The sequence below is a fragment of the Lontra canadensis genome, unplaced genomic scaffold, assembly GCF_010015895.1.
Source record: "Lontra canadensis isolate GAN:19392208 unplaced genomic scaffold, GSC_riverotter_1.0 scaffold4, whole genome shotgun sequence".
In the NCBI taxonomy this organism is placed as follows: domain Eukaryota; kingdom Metazoa; phylum Chordata; class Mammalia; order Carnivora; family Mustelidae; genus Lontra; species Lontra canadensis.
The window spans coordinates 8,060,605-8,076,077 of NW_022630998.1; the positions used below are offsets into that span (position 1 = coordinate 8,060,605).

At 34.1% G+C, this 15,473-nt stretch overlaps 1 protein-coding gene across 2 annotated transcripts in view; it reads right to left on the reverse strand.

Moving 5' to 3' along the window:
- The window catches only part of FER (FER tyrosine kinase), a 465,098-nt gene that overhangs the window by 240,077 nt on the left and 209,548 nt on the right, over positions 1–15,473 (reverse strand). Inside the window, exon 13 of one of the 2 annotated variants that reach the window (XM_032845246.1) lies at positions 10,603–10,725. In XM_032845246.1, coding sequence (XP_032701137.1) covers positions 10,603–10,725 — 123 coding nt within the window. Of the gene's footprint in view, positions 1–10,602; positions 10,726–15,473 lie in introns of those variants that run through there. The other variant, XM_032845225.1, reaches the window with a different exon arrangement.

Sequence of the window (15,473 nt, forward strand, 5' to 3'; positions counted from 1 at the left end):
ACTTAAGCCAAAAAAAAAAAAATTACCCATAATTCCTCTAACTGGAGATAATCATAATATTCTGGAGTACTGTCATTCAACTTTTTTGTGTATGAATACACATACATTTTTCTATGTGTATGTCTATTTCATTATTTAAAAATGGGATAATACCATCACACTATTTTATAAATTGTTTCTACTTTAACAACATATAACATGACTGTTTTATCCTTGTAACAATAATTTTTCAATAAAGCACCTCTCTGAAAAATTGTAACTGTTTCAGAGCAGGTACCACAGTTTCAAATATTTTTTTTTTAAAGATTTTTTTTTTTTTAAATTTATTTATTTGACAGAGAGAGATCACAAGTAGGCAGAGAGGCAGGCAGAGAGAGAGAGGAAGGGAAGCAGGCTCCCCGCTGAGCAGAGAGCCTGATGCGGGGCTTGATCCCAGGACCCTGAGACCATGACCTGAGCCGAAGGCAGAGGCTTAACCCACTGAGCCACCCAGGCGCCCCTCAAATATTTTTTTTAATTTAAGTTTTAAATGGATAAAAGATTCACAATGTTTTCAAAAAATAACATATAAACAGGAAAATAAAACAAAGGTAAATGGTAAAAGTTTCCCTTAAACCAGTGCTGCTGATTTCAAACCCACCAAAACATGTATCTGTTAGACATCATCATCATTAGTATTAGCATCCTGAGTATATTTTAAAAGCTTCCTTATCATTAAAAAAGCAAATTCAGATACATAATCTTATACTCCTTGCACTTTTTAAACAAAAGACAACACAACATAAACTCTGCCTTATAGTTTAGTTTCTTTTATTAACAGTGCACCTTGGAGCTGTCTCTAGTGAGTACATAGAAAGCTCCCTCATTTACAATATTCCATTGGATAAGATACCATAGTTGATTTAACTAGATACCTAACTGATGAACATTTTAACTATTTCTCATCTCCTAATATTACAAACAATGCTGCAGTGACTAATCTTGTATTGATATCTGTTCAGATGTACACAAATACAATTAAAGAAAGAATTATAGAATTGTTAATGCTAAGACAAAGGCACATGTATTTTATAATTCTGAAGGATTTTTGCCAATTTGCCATCTACAGAGATTCTTCTAATTTATACTCTCATTAGCAAAGTATCTAAGAGCCTTTTCTGCACATCTTTGCCAAGAAAGTGAATTACTAAACTGTGAATTCACGCCAATGTAATAGGTGAAAAAATGATATCTCATTATAATTTTAATCTCCATTTATTCCACCAAGTGAAGCAATTATCTACTATACCTTTAAAAGCCATTTGTATATTTGTTTTTTGAACTATCACCTCATGCCCATTGCCAATTTTTCTATTTGGTTGTCTCTCTTTTTAAACAAGTTTTGGAGGCTCTTTGTATATTAAAGAGACTGGTACTTCTGTGGTATATAGGTTTCTCCTGGTTAAATTGACAAGTGTTCTTAATTATGTATTGATCTTTTTAAAAGCAATTATTATATATATACAAAGTGTTTTCTCTTCTTCTCATTCATCTCTTTATGCTTTTATCTTAATAATTCCTTCTTTCTGCTTTCTTTTATTTATTGTGGATTTGTTTTTCCTAATTTTTGGAGTTACATGCTTCACTCAATTATTTCACTTTTTGTCTTATGATGCAAGTATTTAAGGCTCTAAAATTTCTTCCGAGTGCAGCTTTGGCTGCATCACTTAAGTTATATGTAAAATTTTATTTTCCCCACCCATTTTCCACATTCATTGATGCAAGCAATGAATATAGCCTAAGAACTCTGGGGTAAATTCCTCTTTCAAAATGTATTTTTGCTGGAGCTTGGTAAGATCTATGGCAGCTGGGCTATGTGATCATGTCTTAATTTTGTGCTATAAAACTTCTGCCCAGTCTAAGGTTGGCTTCCATGATATGTATTTTGAAGTTGGTGAATTATATATGGTTCTTAGTTTCATGAAAAATACAGTTAATGGATATTTTACTTTTGATGTTCTTTTTGCTATGGTTTCCAGTAGGCAACAGTAAAAAAAGCTAAGTCATGCAACCATGTTCATGCCAGAAATCCTCTTATACATTTTCTTATATGTTTCTACATGCTTCTTTGAGTCATGCACATAGAAAGATCTCACGAGTACTTTAAAGTGATGACATGACACACTTTGGGCAATGTTTGTGCTATAAATACCAAATCCTGCTCTTCTACCTCCATTTAAAAAAATTCCAATGAGTTAATCTTTTAACCTCTTGGGACTCATCTACCTATTCCCATCATCCCAAACAAGGTAAATAAGAAATATATGGAATGATTACTGAAAAGCCTAGCTCCTTAGACTGAAAAAAAGTCATAATATTTAAGAAAGTATGAGGTAGGCTTATGTATAAAATACTCTTGAGAGGTCATTTAAAGAACATTAGTGGTCTCCAGGGCCTATTAATTTTGAGTCTAACATTGTTCTTCCTCAAAATAACTGCTGGTAAAGTTTGAAATAAGAAACTGAAAGTCAGTCTACATGTTACGTGTGCTACAACAGGGTTCTTTTATTTTATTAAATGGATCAAGCCTAAAATCCAAGTTTAATTTGACTTCACAGACTATGTTAAATGAAGGCTGAATATTTCAATATTATCCTATATTTCCCTTAGCACAACATGCTATATAGTTCCTGCTGGACTAATTTTCATAAAGGATGACTGTCAAGTTCACTGTTACTTCCTAGTGCTAGAATATTGGACTATAGAAAAAAAATTTTTGCTAAACTACTGACATGACTGAGACAGTAGACTATAATTTATGTTGGAGAGGTTATAGTAAAAAGATGATAAATAGAACTGAGTAAGTTTCAGGACACACCTCGAAAATTTACAAGAAATATGATTTAGGGTAAATTGTAATCTCTGACTTTCCTCACCTAATAATGGGGATAATAATACTAAATTCACAGTTGTTGGAAAGATTTAATAATAAAAGTAGAGTGTTGTCAACAGACTATGAACTCAATAAATGTCTTTTTTTCTTCCTTCATAATTTAAAGTCTTCCAAATTTGCCCTCTGTTGTGATTTATTTGTCATGTGAAAAAGTTTTTAAAGAAGTAAGAACATGGTATTTTATGGTTTCCAACATATATCCACAGAAATTTTCTGGTATGATGTTTACAACAACCACGTAGGGTTACTATAGGCGGTTGACTTGCCCCAGATCACATGGTTGGGAGTGCTAAAATACTACTATTTAAAATTGGATTCCTTCTGCTCAATTCAGAAGTCCACATGGAGATTTATGTATTCTTGATGAATTTATCCTGAGGAGGGGATTTTGTAATTTTTTGTGTTCTTCGACTCTCGATAGACCTAATAATTGATCTAAAAGAGGCAATTAAATAGGAATCTTAACAGCAAGCATTCTATACCAAAACTTTTTAAAATTATTTTTTTTTTAATTTCTTTTCAGTGTAACAGTATTTATTGTTTTTGCATCACACCCAGTGCTCCATGCAATACGTGCCCTCCCCAATACCCACCACCTGGTTCCCCCAACCTCCCCCCCCTGGCCCCTTCAAAACCCTCAGGTTGTTTTTCAGTGTCCATAGTCTCTCATGGCTCTCCTCCCCTTCCAATTTCCCTCAATTCCCTTCTCCTCTCCATCTCCCCATGTCCTCCATGTTATTTGTTATGCTTTTTCCCCCAAAACTGTGGTTTCCATAACTGGAAATCTAATTTGACATGCTATATCTCATTTTCAAGAGGAAAAAAAAAATCACTTATTTATCTTCTAATCTTAAAAATCCCATACAAATTAACAGCATGAAAGGATTAACAGCCCAGCTAGCTAGATGCCTCCTAAAATAATATTACTGAGTGTGATATTATGATTTATAGTAAGAAAGAGTATTTTGTCTTTGTCTCCATTTCTGGCACAAAGAAACGTTTGGAAGTTTCTAAGTGCTGAAGGCCATAAAGGTGTCTTTTGTTATGTTAAAGATGACGGTTGGCTAGCCTCTAGGTAACCTAAGGGTAGGGCTAGTTGCCAGAAAACTAACCTTGTGATTTGAGAGTTGGGATTTTCAGTCCCACCCCCTTTACTTCCAGGAAGAGAAGAGAGGCTGGAGATTGAGTTCATGTCCCAGTGCTCAATGATTTAATTAATCGTGCCTATGTAATAAAGCCTCCACATAAACCCAGAAAGACAGGGTAGGGAGAACTTCCAAGTTGATAATGATGTGGAAATTTGGGAACAGTTGTGATGAAGGAGCAAAAGGCTAGCTAAGGACAAAGCAGAAGCTGGCACCCTACACCTCGCATCCCCTGCCCCCCATGTGACATGTGTGACATTCCTCAGGAACTCCTGGCTGCCCTACAGGAAGAACAAATGGTAAACTAATAGAGATCACAGTCATGCAAGACAAAAGTTTCCCTCAGTTTACAAATGTCCTAGTGATTTATAATAGCGTAACTTCCAGAAACCCATAACTCCGTTCCTAAAACCCTAAGATTGCCTTCCCCTTCATAAAACTGAGGGAGGCTGAGGTGGAAGGAAATGTAAATAAGTTGAATTTGTTCTAAACCTAAAGTTCATTGACAAGGATGTGTGATAGTAGGAATGGGACATTCCACCAGGAAACTCCCAACTGTCTTCATGTTAGTGCCTCATTAGAGGGAAAAACCGCCTTGGCTCAACAATAACCAGGCGTCCAGTATCTTAACAGTCTTTACCATATGACAGCCCTTCTGAATACCCTCATTGTCCTCACGTCCCCAACTCCTGAGTATATTATCAGCCCCTCCTCGGGCTTACAGGCAGCAGCTCTTTCTGCCCACAGGTCCTGTTCCGGTGCTTTAATAAACCATCGTTTTGCACCAAAGACGTCTCAAGAATTCTTTCTTGGTCGCTGGCTCTGGACTCCACCTCTCTGAACCTCACTTATATTCTGAAACTTCTTCAGTTGTACCCTTAGAAATCAAGAAAGTACCGTTCCCTTTCCCTCATACCTTGTCTTATGCATCTCTGACATCTGGCTGTTCCTGAGTTACGTCCTTTCATATTAATCTGGTCATCTACTAAGAGAATGTTTTTCTGAGTTCTGTGAGGGACTCTAGCAAATTAACTGAACCTAAAGAGGGGGTTGTTGGGACTTCACATCTATCACCAGTAGGTCAGAAGCACAGGTGACAACCTGGATTTAAGACTGGCATCTGAAGTTGGGCAGTTTGGGCGGCAGTCTTGTAGAATTGAGCCCTGAACCTATGGGATCTGAGTCATCACCAGGTAGTGTCAGAACTGAATGAACTGCCTGGTGGCACAGGAGGAAAAAAAAAAACCCAAAACCAAGCAAAACAGAAATTTAAAAAAAAACAGCAATGGGCTGGAGAGAAAAGTTCTTAGACATCAAAAACATGGGTTTTACTCTAATTTATCCAGATGGCCATATTACTGCAAAATGTTCCTGGAAATTAAATTGACTAGCCGTACTGAACATTAATCTTTTGTTTTAAAGAGACTCACTATGAAAACCTGTAAAATTTTATACTGAGCTTCTACTCGAATGAAGTGAATTTCTTAAAGTACAACCAACCTTTTAAGATAACACACATTTGTTATTAAATTAATCTAAATCCGTGTTTACCTCCAATCACTCTTCCATTCAACCACACTGTTCCTGCCACACTAGCTTCTGCAGCTCCTCAGTTACACCAAGGAATACTCTTTCCCCAGACACTCAAGGAAGCTACTCAGTCAATAAACGCCAGCATGGCTCTAGCGGTCTAGAGTTGACATCTGTTCCCACAGGCCAGTAATCACACTGTGCTGTTAAAGGTTTTTACTATTACTCCTGCATATAACCATACAGAAAAGCCCTTGGTTTGGTTCTCATTTCTCTTCAAAATTCATTAGGAGCCTTACTTGGATCACATATTTTAAAAAAGTAGCTGCTCCTATGTACATACACATACACACACACATATGCACATATACACACTACCTAACCCTTGACCTTACCCCATACACTCAGATCATTATCTTCTTGACAGGCTTCATTTTCGTAGCATTTATTGCACTCTGACATAATATAGATCACTGCCCAGCAGAGACTGTGTGTTAAGTAAGTATTTCCTAAATGAATAAATGCTGAATTACATATATTTTCCAGTCTTCTCTTTATTAACATTTTAAATTATTTTAATAATTTAATTACATAATTAAGGAACACGGGTATAGAGCTAAGGAAAAAGAAGTCTCTTAATTCCATAAAATGTTAAACTGAAAAAGACTTCAATACATCAAAAACTGTAATACAAGCCTCCATAAGCGGAATATCATTAAACAGTAATACTGGATGAAGCAACCAAGTTACTTAATTAGTTATGTAAAATAAACAGTCTTTAAGTGATCTGAAACTGACAGCATGAAGAGAAAGACATAGTTAAGAGTACAACTTTCTCTTGTATGAAGTGTTCTTTGTTGGCATGTGTCCAACATGAAAGTTGTCTCAGACCGGTCTGTTGCAGAAAGACTTACTCTCTGCAAAAATCTGCCTCTACTGTTCTGCTGTCCCGCACCAAATTCTGATGAAAAGCCGTAAGTACACGATTTAAGCTGGCAGGCAAATCATTTGTCTAAAGTTCAACTTAATGGCTCATTGCCTAACTCACCTGAATTTATTCATGAACTTTAATTCCCATTCTGAAAGAAATTTCTTTTTAAAAAATAGCTAAATCTGAAGAAATATCAAACTTAACAAGGCAAATAAACTTTCAAGTCACCATTTAAATGTTAAAGTTGAACTAGGTGTCTTTCTTAACTAAATTTTACCAAGCCCTATATTTTACCTCAAATCCTAGTTCTGGCACCTAATATTACTGTTTATTGACTTTCTTTCATAAAGACTCATGGTACATTTTTTTATAAGTTACAGTCTTTTTCAGCTTAACATTTTATGGAATCAAAGATATTTCCTTTTCCTTTAACCGACACCCTTGTTTATTCTAGTCTCTGAAGTCTAGGATCTACAGTGCACAGAAACAGTAGATAAGAACAGAGACTCCCATCTCAGCTCTGCATCTTACCTATTGTGTTTCTTGTGAAAATTATTTATGATTTTAAGCTTTAGCTCCTCATTCATAACAAATATGAGGTTAAAAACAACACTAATCTTGTATGGGGTAATTATAATACTCCATAATAATATGAAATAATGCATATAAAAACTCAGTAAGTAGCTGGTTTCTGGCAATCACTCAATGAATTCAATGTTTCAAACATTTCCTGAATGCCCACTAAGGGCGAGCACTGTTCTAGGCGCTGGCACTATAGCTCCACTAATTGTTAAATTAAAATTCTAATTCTGGCCCTTATGGAATTTACATTCCACTTGAGGAAGACAGATAAGTAAAAATACATCATATGAGATAATTTCAAGTAAACACAACTGTAGCAAAGAGATAGTAAGAGAAGAGGGGAATATAAGGGAGTAAGAGGTTATTTCACGCAAGGTAGTCAGAAAAGGCCTCTGTGATGAAGTGACATTGGCACAGAAACTGACTCAGCAAAGAAGAGGCTCTGTGCATATCCCGTGTGCTTGCTAACATAGGGAGGGTGTTGGATGGTTGATAACCCTTGTTGACAACAATGCCTTGCACCTTCCAAACCTTTTCACAGGCTCTGGGAAGCAGCGCAGGAGAATTAGCCTGTGGAGGGTGAGGGAGGGATGGCTTGGACACCCGCAAGCTTTATTATCATGAGAAAGTTAAATAAATCCTAATTCTAGATTGTCTAGTTTTCTGTACATCTGAAGACAGGAAAGAGAATCCTTTGGCTACTGTGTCCTCTAGTTAGGCATTATGATGATATACTTGTATTTTCATGGGTAAGAAAGAAATAAATAGGAAGTGAGCAGTAAGTTGCTAGAAACAGAAATTATATTGGAACCAAAATAGCATTCTTTATGTAGGCTAAAAATGAAGTCTGGCAAGATGGAAATGAGATATTTTACAGCATATTATGTGGTCAAAGACATTAACTTCTTATACAAATTAAATCAAGAAATAGATTCCTGTTATAAGAGTATAAATAATTTCTTAAAGGAAGATATATAACAGGTAATACCACCATAATAAAATCCGTATCAATTTGTTCTTCACTCATAATTGAAAATTGTCTAACTTCTACAACCTCTGCTTTGTGATTTTCTTTTAAAAGCATAATATGATTCATTAAATAACATGCATAACAATATTTACAACAAACAGATAATGATCTGCCTATTTCAAATACCAGTACTTTACATCAGGTTAATAGTCAGCTAGATAAACTTCAAATTTCTACCTCATAAAACAATCATACATAGCTCCTTAATCTTCTACAGCTTTCAGTCTACAGTTATTTTCATAGCTAGTGCTATATAAAATGATGAGATAATCAGCTCCACAGCCAGCATTAGGGGTTTGGGAGAAAGAGAATAATTGACCATTTAACAGTCCACAGAATCTATTCCATTTATCTAGACTCATTTCATGGAAAACTTTATACAGAGAAGGATATAGCTTTATTTGAAATTATATATTCTTATTCAAGCCCAGATATGCATTTTTATGTGCCTCTTTTATGACTTTGGTCTCTCAATTTAGACCTGGTTCAGCAAGTAGAAAATGCAAATATTTGGTTGGCTGTAAAAAGGGATATCAATATCTCTGAAAACCCAGTTGCATATCTTTTTGACCTAACATGGGTAAAAAGTATCTTCACTGCACTGAACTTTATTTCATGCTGCAATTATACTGGAATTCAAGTTCATACTTTTACATGTACAGGGAAGGATACAAAACTCCTGTCACAATGATAGAGGGAAGGCAGTGGTAGAGAGGTTGAAGACAACCCCTACATTTATGGTTTGAGCATCTAAGTATTTGATGGTAAAGGTTCCCCCCATTATTCAAAAGTTTGCTTTATGCTCCTCTGCTCTTATGAAAGACTTAGTACCTGTTTTAGCTAACAAAAGACATTCAAAGAGGATTTTCACTTTTGTGAAATGGTAATTGCTTCTTTGCTTTAAGTCATTTTGGCTTATAAAAGGTTTCATAGGAACCTCTACTTTTGAATAGTGGGGAAAACTGGTGCCATTTATTTAAAAAGGAAGAACAAATTTTGGAGTTAAAGGTGATAAACTCAGTTTTATGTAAAGAGTAGAAAAAATTTCATGTCTTTTGGGAAAGACATAAATGTAAACTAGAAATATAAATTTGTAAACCTCTGGTATAGAAATAGTAAATGAAACTGCATGAATAGATCACCGTAATCAAAGAAAAGAACTAGAATTCCGTAGAACAACAGCAGTTATTCATTGATGGAAGAGGAAACATTGACTGTTTTTCTAGAGACTGTTTTTCTAGAGAAAAATATGACAACCTGTTCCAAACTAAGGAAATTTTTTATAGGATTTTATGAAATTAAAATGGGGGAAATAGTAAATGGAAAAATATAAATGAAGAATAAGCCAATCTTATAATTCTAGAAAATTGGGCAAGGAGGCCAATTTCTTAGCTACAGAATTGGTGTTTAGCAACTGTCAAAATCTTCTGTGAAAGCAATGTTAAGGCTCAGCACCTTGGGAATGACTGAATAATATAATGTGAGTATAAATATAGACATTGTGTTCCTGATTAACAAAGTACAGTCTAACAGTTGTTTTTTTTTTTTTTTTTTAATTTCTTTAGTGGAATCTGGATTACACATTAGCATTCTTAGGAATAACACTTCCTTCATATTAAAAGTCATCCCTAGATATACAAAAATTGAATTGACAGACATTTACCTACAAGATTTTCTGGCTGTTCATGGCTAAACTGTTCTTCATAGAAGATGGCCTCAAAGACAAGGACTCTTAACCACCCCAGTCTAAAGTACTCAGAAGCCAAGCCAGCTCCATTGCTCTATTCTGGGCCCAGTCCCACAGGCTTTATCTTAAAACACAAGCCATGTTCATGCCCATTCTTTACCTCATGAATCTCCTAAATGAAAGCAATGTGTTCTGTGCTAGATTTCAGAGGTAAAAATTACCTAGAACAATCTCTCACCTAGGTAGCTACCTGTTGGCTCTATGTAAGAAATTTATGATTTACTGTATTTGAGAAAAGTAGTGTAGTTTTTAAAACTTCTAATGTCTTATAATATATTATAAACTTAATATCCAAAATTAAAATTCTAATTTACTCATAATTGCTGGACATAGTCTTTGATGTCTACATCTTAAGATCTTGTATAAACTGAACTCAAAATCTGAACCTTATAAAGTAAAAAGAGTCTTAAGTCTTTTTTTTTTTTTTTCAAAGTCTTAAGTCTTTTAAGGAAAACTGGGAATGAAAAAAAAAAAAAAAGAATAGGCCATTTGTAACCCAGCAAACACTGAATAAAAAAGGCAACCCATCTTAATAAAACCAAGGAAGTGCTATGTTTCAACATTAGTACCAGTGGTCATCACAAAGCCCTTTCGTTTCCAAATTTTTATAAATAATCTAAGAACTTTATTTGTTGTGGTAAATGTTAACTCACATTTAGAAAAGAATATGTGTGTGTGGTTGTGTGTATACATAAATGCACTTACCTTAGGAATAGGATTCAGCAGAACTACACCTGATTTCTTAGTGATGACCTGTTTTGTTGTATAGTGATGATCTATAAGCTGAGGGATGTTTGAAAAACCAGTGCCTTCAAATCGATATAGATTCTGGAGGAAGAATAAAGTAGAGTAAATATAAAGATATTGCTTCAGCAAGACTACGTTCAACAATAAATTTTCACTAAGAAAAACTATTGTATGAATGTACATAATACTACTGAATGGATAAGATGGCAAAAATAAAAATAAATAGATAAAACTTCGACATGCTAAAAAATTTTAACTTTCCATAAAGAAGCTAATTTTTATAATGACTAAACATAATTCAAACTATCAAAAAAAGAAAGAACGGAAGGAAGAAAATGACCTTGAATGCATTTTGCTAAATGATAATCACAGGAAATAAAGCATGAGAAACACTTGACTTAATAAACAAGACATGCATTTACATAGTGTTTACACATATGTCCCATCTGATAAAACTTCCAAGATTAAAAAATAATGTCAAAAGTTTGAGGCTATTATATTACATTCAATATAATAATAAATTATTTGAAGAACACCTCAGATGATCACTATTTCCTACTTATCAGTATAGTAGTAATTGGTATTTCTCTTATGGGGTTATTCATGTTTTACTCTTTCACCAAAAGCATCTAGTCCTTTACACATTATTGACAAAGAAATAAAATGCACAGTGACAAAACTGCAATTATCGGCATGCTCAAATCTTGCACTTTGTGGTTTTATAAGATTAGATAAGTAACATTTTCTCAAACTCTGCCACAACCCCTTTACTCTGTCTTCATATTTCAAATAGGCATGCAGGTCAGTTATCACATGAATAAACTGATGGCAATAAATTTAACAAATAAAAAAATATCTTACTGGCCGTACTTTTCAATGCAGGAAGCACTGGAATGCAATGTGATATAATAAATACTTCTATTGGATTGTTCACAAAATGTTTGCCCATACATGTGCAGATACCAACATGAATGTGCTCTAAGAAAATTCTATGTTAATAAATAAGAACATTGAAAATTACCTAAATTTGGATATTATTTATATTACTGGAAGATTATTTTCATAGTTAAAAGATAAAAAAATTAAAGCTCCTTTTCAAGTATAAAATAAGATTCAATTTACCAGAATTCAAGTTATAGAACACTTTTATGTGGATATTTGTTTTATCAAGTGAGGGTCAAACAAGGAGTTAGCTAATCACAGAATATAATTCAACTCAATGGAGTTTGTTTAAGAGTCAATTCAGGGCATATTGTTAATAAATTGCCTAAAGAATTTTTGTATATTGCAGCCAGATCTACTGTGACAAATTAACAATGATACTTAAGAATATTTCATACTGAAGATGCTAATCTGTTATTAAGCATGCAATGCGCTGAGCAAATTCTCTCAGTGTCTCAGTTTACTCACTGGTGAAACAAATATTTGGATCCTGTCAAAAAGTAAGTATGAGGCTTGACCAAGTATCAACAAGCAAACCCCGGTGCCCAGTATATGGCACATGGTACACACTCAATTATTAAATCACTAAAGCAACAATAATCCCTGGGTTACAAAAATAATTCTACACCCAGATACAGGAAAAGAAACATTTTCAAAGGCTATTTTAAATCACATTTTCTTAAGGAAATTATCTGTAAATAATCAGATATCCTGAAAGGCATTCTTAGATTAAATTGATTAAGAAATAAAGAAATGTAGAAGGTTATAAAAGTGTAACATACAACTACAATACTAACAATGGTAATATATCAACCAAATATATAGCATTATATCCTTGGAAGTCACTGAGAATAAATCTTAAGCATTCTCACCATGCACAAAAGAAAGTATTTAACTTTAACTGTGAAGTGTTAATTATTTTGATCCTAGAAATCATTTTACAAGGAATATCAAACCATCAGGTTGTACATTTCAAATATATACAATTCTATTAGTCAATACTTCCTGATAATGTATTCCTCCATAAAGTTAAAAATCTATATACTGTTTCTCCTTTTGTCTGATTCCTTCAGTCCACTCTTAACATAGCATCAGGAGTTTCTGTTACAGTAGATCATTGCCATTACTTTGCTATAATCTTATCTCCCTCAGAATAAAAGCCAAAGTCTTTGCCATGGTCTGTAAGACTCTACATAATCTGTTTTCTGTCATCTCTCTTACCACTACACACACCCTCCCAATACTTCCCACCAGCCACGCTCATTTCCTTCTTGTAAAGCACACCATATATACTCCTTAGGGAGTTGACATTTGCTGCTTGAATAGTTCCTCAGATGGCCATATGGATAATGGCTCCCTTACTTGCTCCAGTCTTTCAGCATAAGTCACCTTTTCAGTGAGGTCTTCTCTGGCCACCCTATATGATATTCAATTCCCCATTTCCTCACCCCAACTAAATTTCTTATCTTCTTTTCCTTATTGAATTTTTCTCCTCAGAACTTATCACCATCTAATATCATGTATATTTTATTTTTCTTATTTATTGTCTATCTCCTTCTCTAGAAGGTAAGCTCATGTGGTGATAAATTTTTACATTCGTTTTGTTCATCACTGTATCATCATAGTCTAGAACACTGCCTGGCATGTATTGCCTGGATAAATAAACATGTATGAATAAATGAAATATTATGCATATAAAATGAGTGGGAAGCTAAAGAGACAAATAAGACAATTTGGAAATGAATACTGAAAACACACACTCAAGCAAACTCAACACACTGGAGTACAAGGTTTAACAAAAAGTAGGTAACGTGACAAAATTTACACAGAATCAAATTTCAAATCAGCCACCAATGTCTTACATAAAATTATAACACACCTCTATAACTACAGAAACAGTGAATGGAATAATGGGAATTTTCATTTAAGAACATATCTAACTTAAGTTAAATACAGTTTTCTGCCACTGACGTAGTAATCATTATGGACAAAGACAGTGAGTGATACAAGCAGCAGTACTTACTTCATAGGATGAAATAAGAAACTGATTTCTAGCAATTATCCTTTTAAAGCAATCAGTTCGACATCAGTGAAGTTCTGGAGTCCTAACTGTGCAAAACCAGTTAACTCACTTTCTTAATGATGAAGATAAAGTAATGAATCTAAAAACAACATGAAGATGACAAATGCTTACAAAGTTCAGCTAAGCCTTGAGATAAGGTCAAGAGCAGCACATTCACAAAAACTGTTGAGGACTTGTTTCTTGATACTCTCAAAATCCCAAATATTATAATTTGACCTTGTTATAAATCTGTATAAATTTTTGTAGCTCAGATGACATGAGGTTTGGTTCACATACAAATGGATTCTTTCTTAAGTTTTCTACAGTTTCGACAATAATAAAACAGAGAGAATCCAGACTGATCTTTAAATCAGACACTTTTCTTTGGACTAAGGTTGCTACTAATATGACCACTTAAGTAAATTCCAACAGAAGCAACAAAAAATAGTAATACAGAATAAATTTTTGCAAATTTCTACAAAGATCATTTTGTTGTCATTTGTATTACATGACTAAGTATCTTGTAATGTCATTAAAAATAAAAAGTATGAATAAAAATATGATATAATACAAATTTTGTATAATATGAATTATATAGTTACATATAATTAGAATGTATCAAAAAAGCCTCAAAGAATATATACTGAACCCAGAAGGTGGTGTTATGAAAACATTTGCTCCATCTAGAATTTGTTTCTGAGTTATCACGGTGCTACTTAAGAATTAATCATGGGGGCGCCTGGGTGGCTCAGTGGGTTAAAGCCTCTGCCTTCGGCTCTGGTCATGATCCCAGGGTCCTGGGATCAAGCCCCGCATTGGGCTCTCTGCTCCGTAGGGAGTGTGCCTTCCCCTCTCTCTCTGCCTTCCTCTCTGCCTACTTGTGATCTCTGTCAAATAAATAAATAAAATCTTTAAAAAAAAAAAGAATTAATCATGCATATGGATGAAAAGCATAAAAAACAGAATCTGATTTTGTTGCTATACATACTTGCAGAGTACTGTTATACTAAGAAGTCAGACGGGACAGAATACACACAAAAATGAGGAGGGGATTCAATGAATGTATAATCTGAAATGATATGCCTGAATAGATCCCCTGAAAAAGAACTGAAAACAAGCAGGCTTAAGGAAAAGCAAGCAAGTAAGCAAGCAAGCAAGCAAGCAAGATGATTTCTGAAAGAGGCAGCTGAGATGAATAAGCTAAATAAAAAACAAAAGGCTAAATAAAACATTCCTTTTTTGGTAAAATACCTAAAAATGAAAATACAAAACATAAGCGCTAGCTTTCTCAAATAAAAACGACACATGGAATACTTATAAGTAACGCCTTAAACCGGTACACAGGATGGATTGCTGGAGAGTTTGGGAAAATAGCATTAATAAGGTTTCTGTATGTCTTTTCCTAGTTACTTTTATTCATTCTTCAGATGTTGTCTCAAACTTAACTTCTTTAAGTTTCCCAGTTAAAAGCTTTTATAGCAATGTCTATCTACAGCTTTATAATTATTACTTTACAGTTTATAATTATATATAACATGTGTGATTTATGAGGGACTGTGAGCCTCTCTCCTAGACTGTAAGTTCCACAATTATATCCCTGGGCCTGAAAAGTACTCACTCAATCAGTATTTCCTGGAAGTTAATATTAATGAGGTTTTGGAAAGGCTTTGTTTAATTGCTAAGAAGAAAGTCTCCTAAGTCTTTAATCATGTGTCAGGGACACAGAAAATGATATATTATGACAGTTTATTTTGACTTCAAGTTACTTATTGCCTTCTCTTGGATCCTTGAAGGATATGAGTAGAGTGATTAAAATAACTCTAAA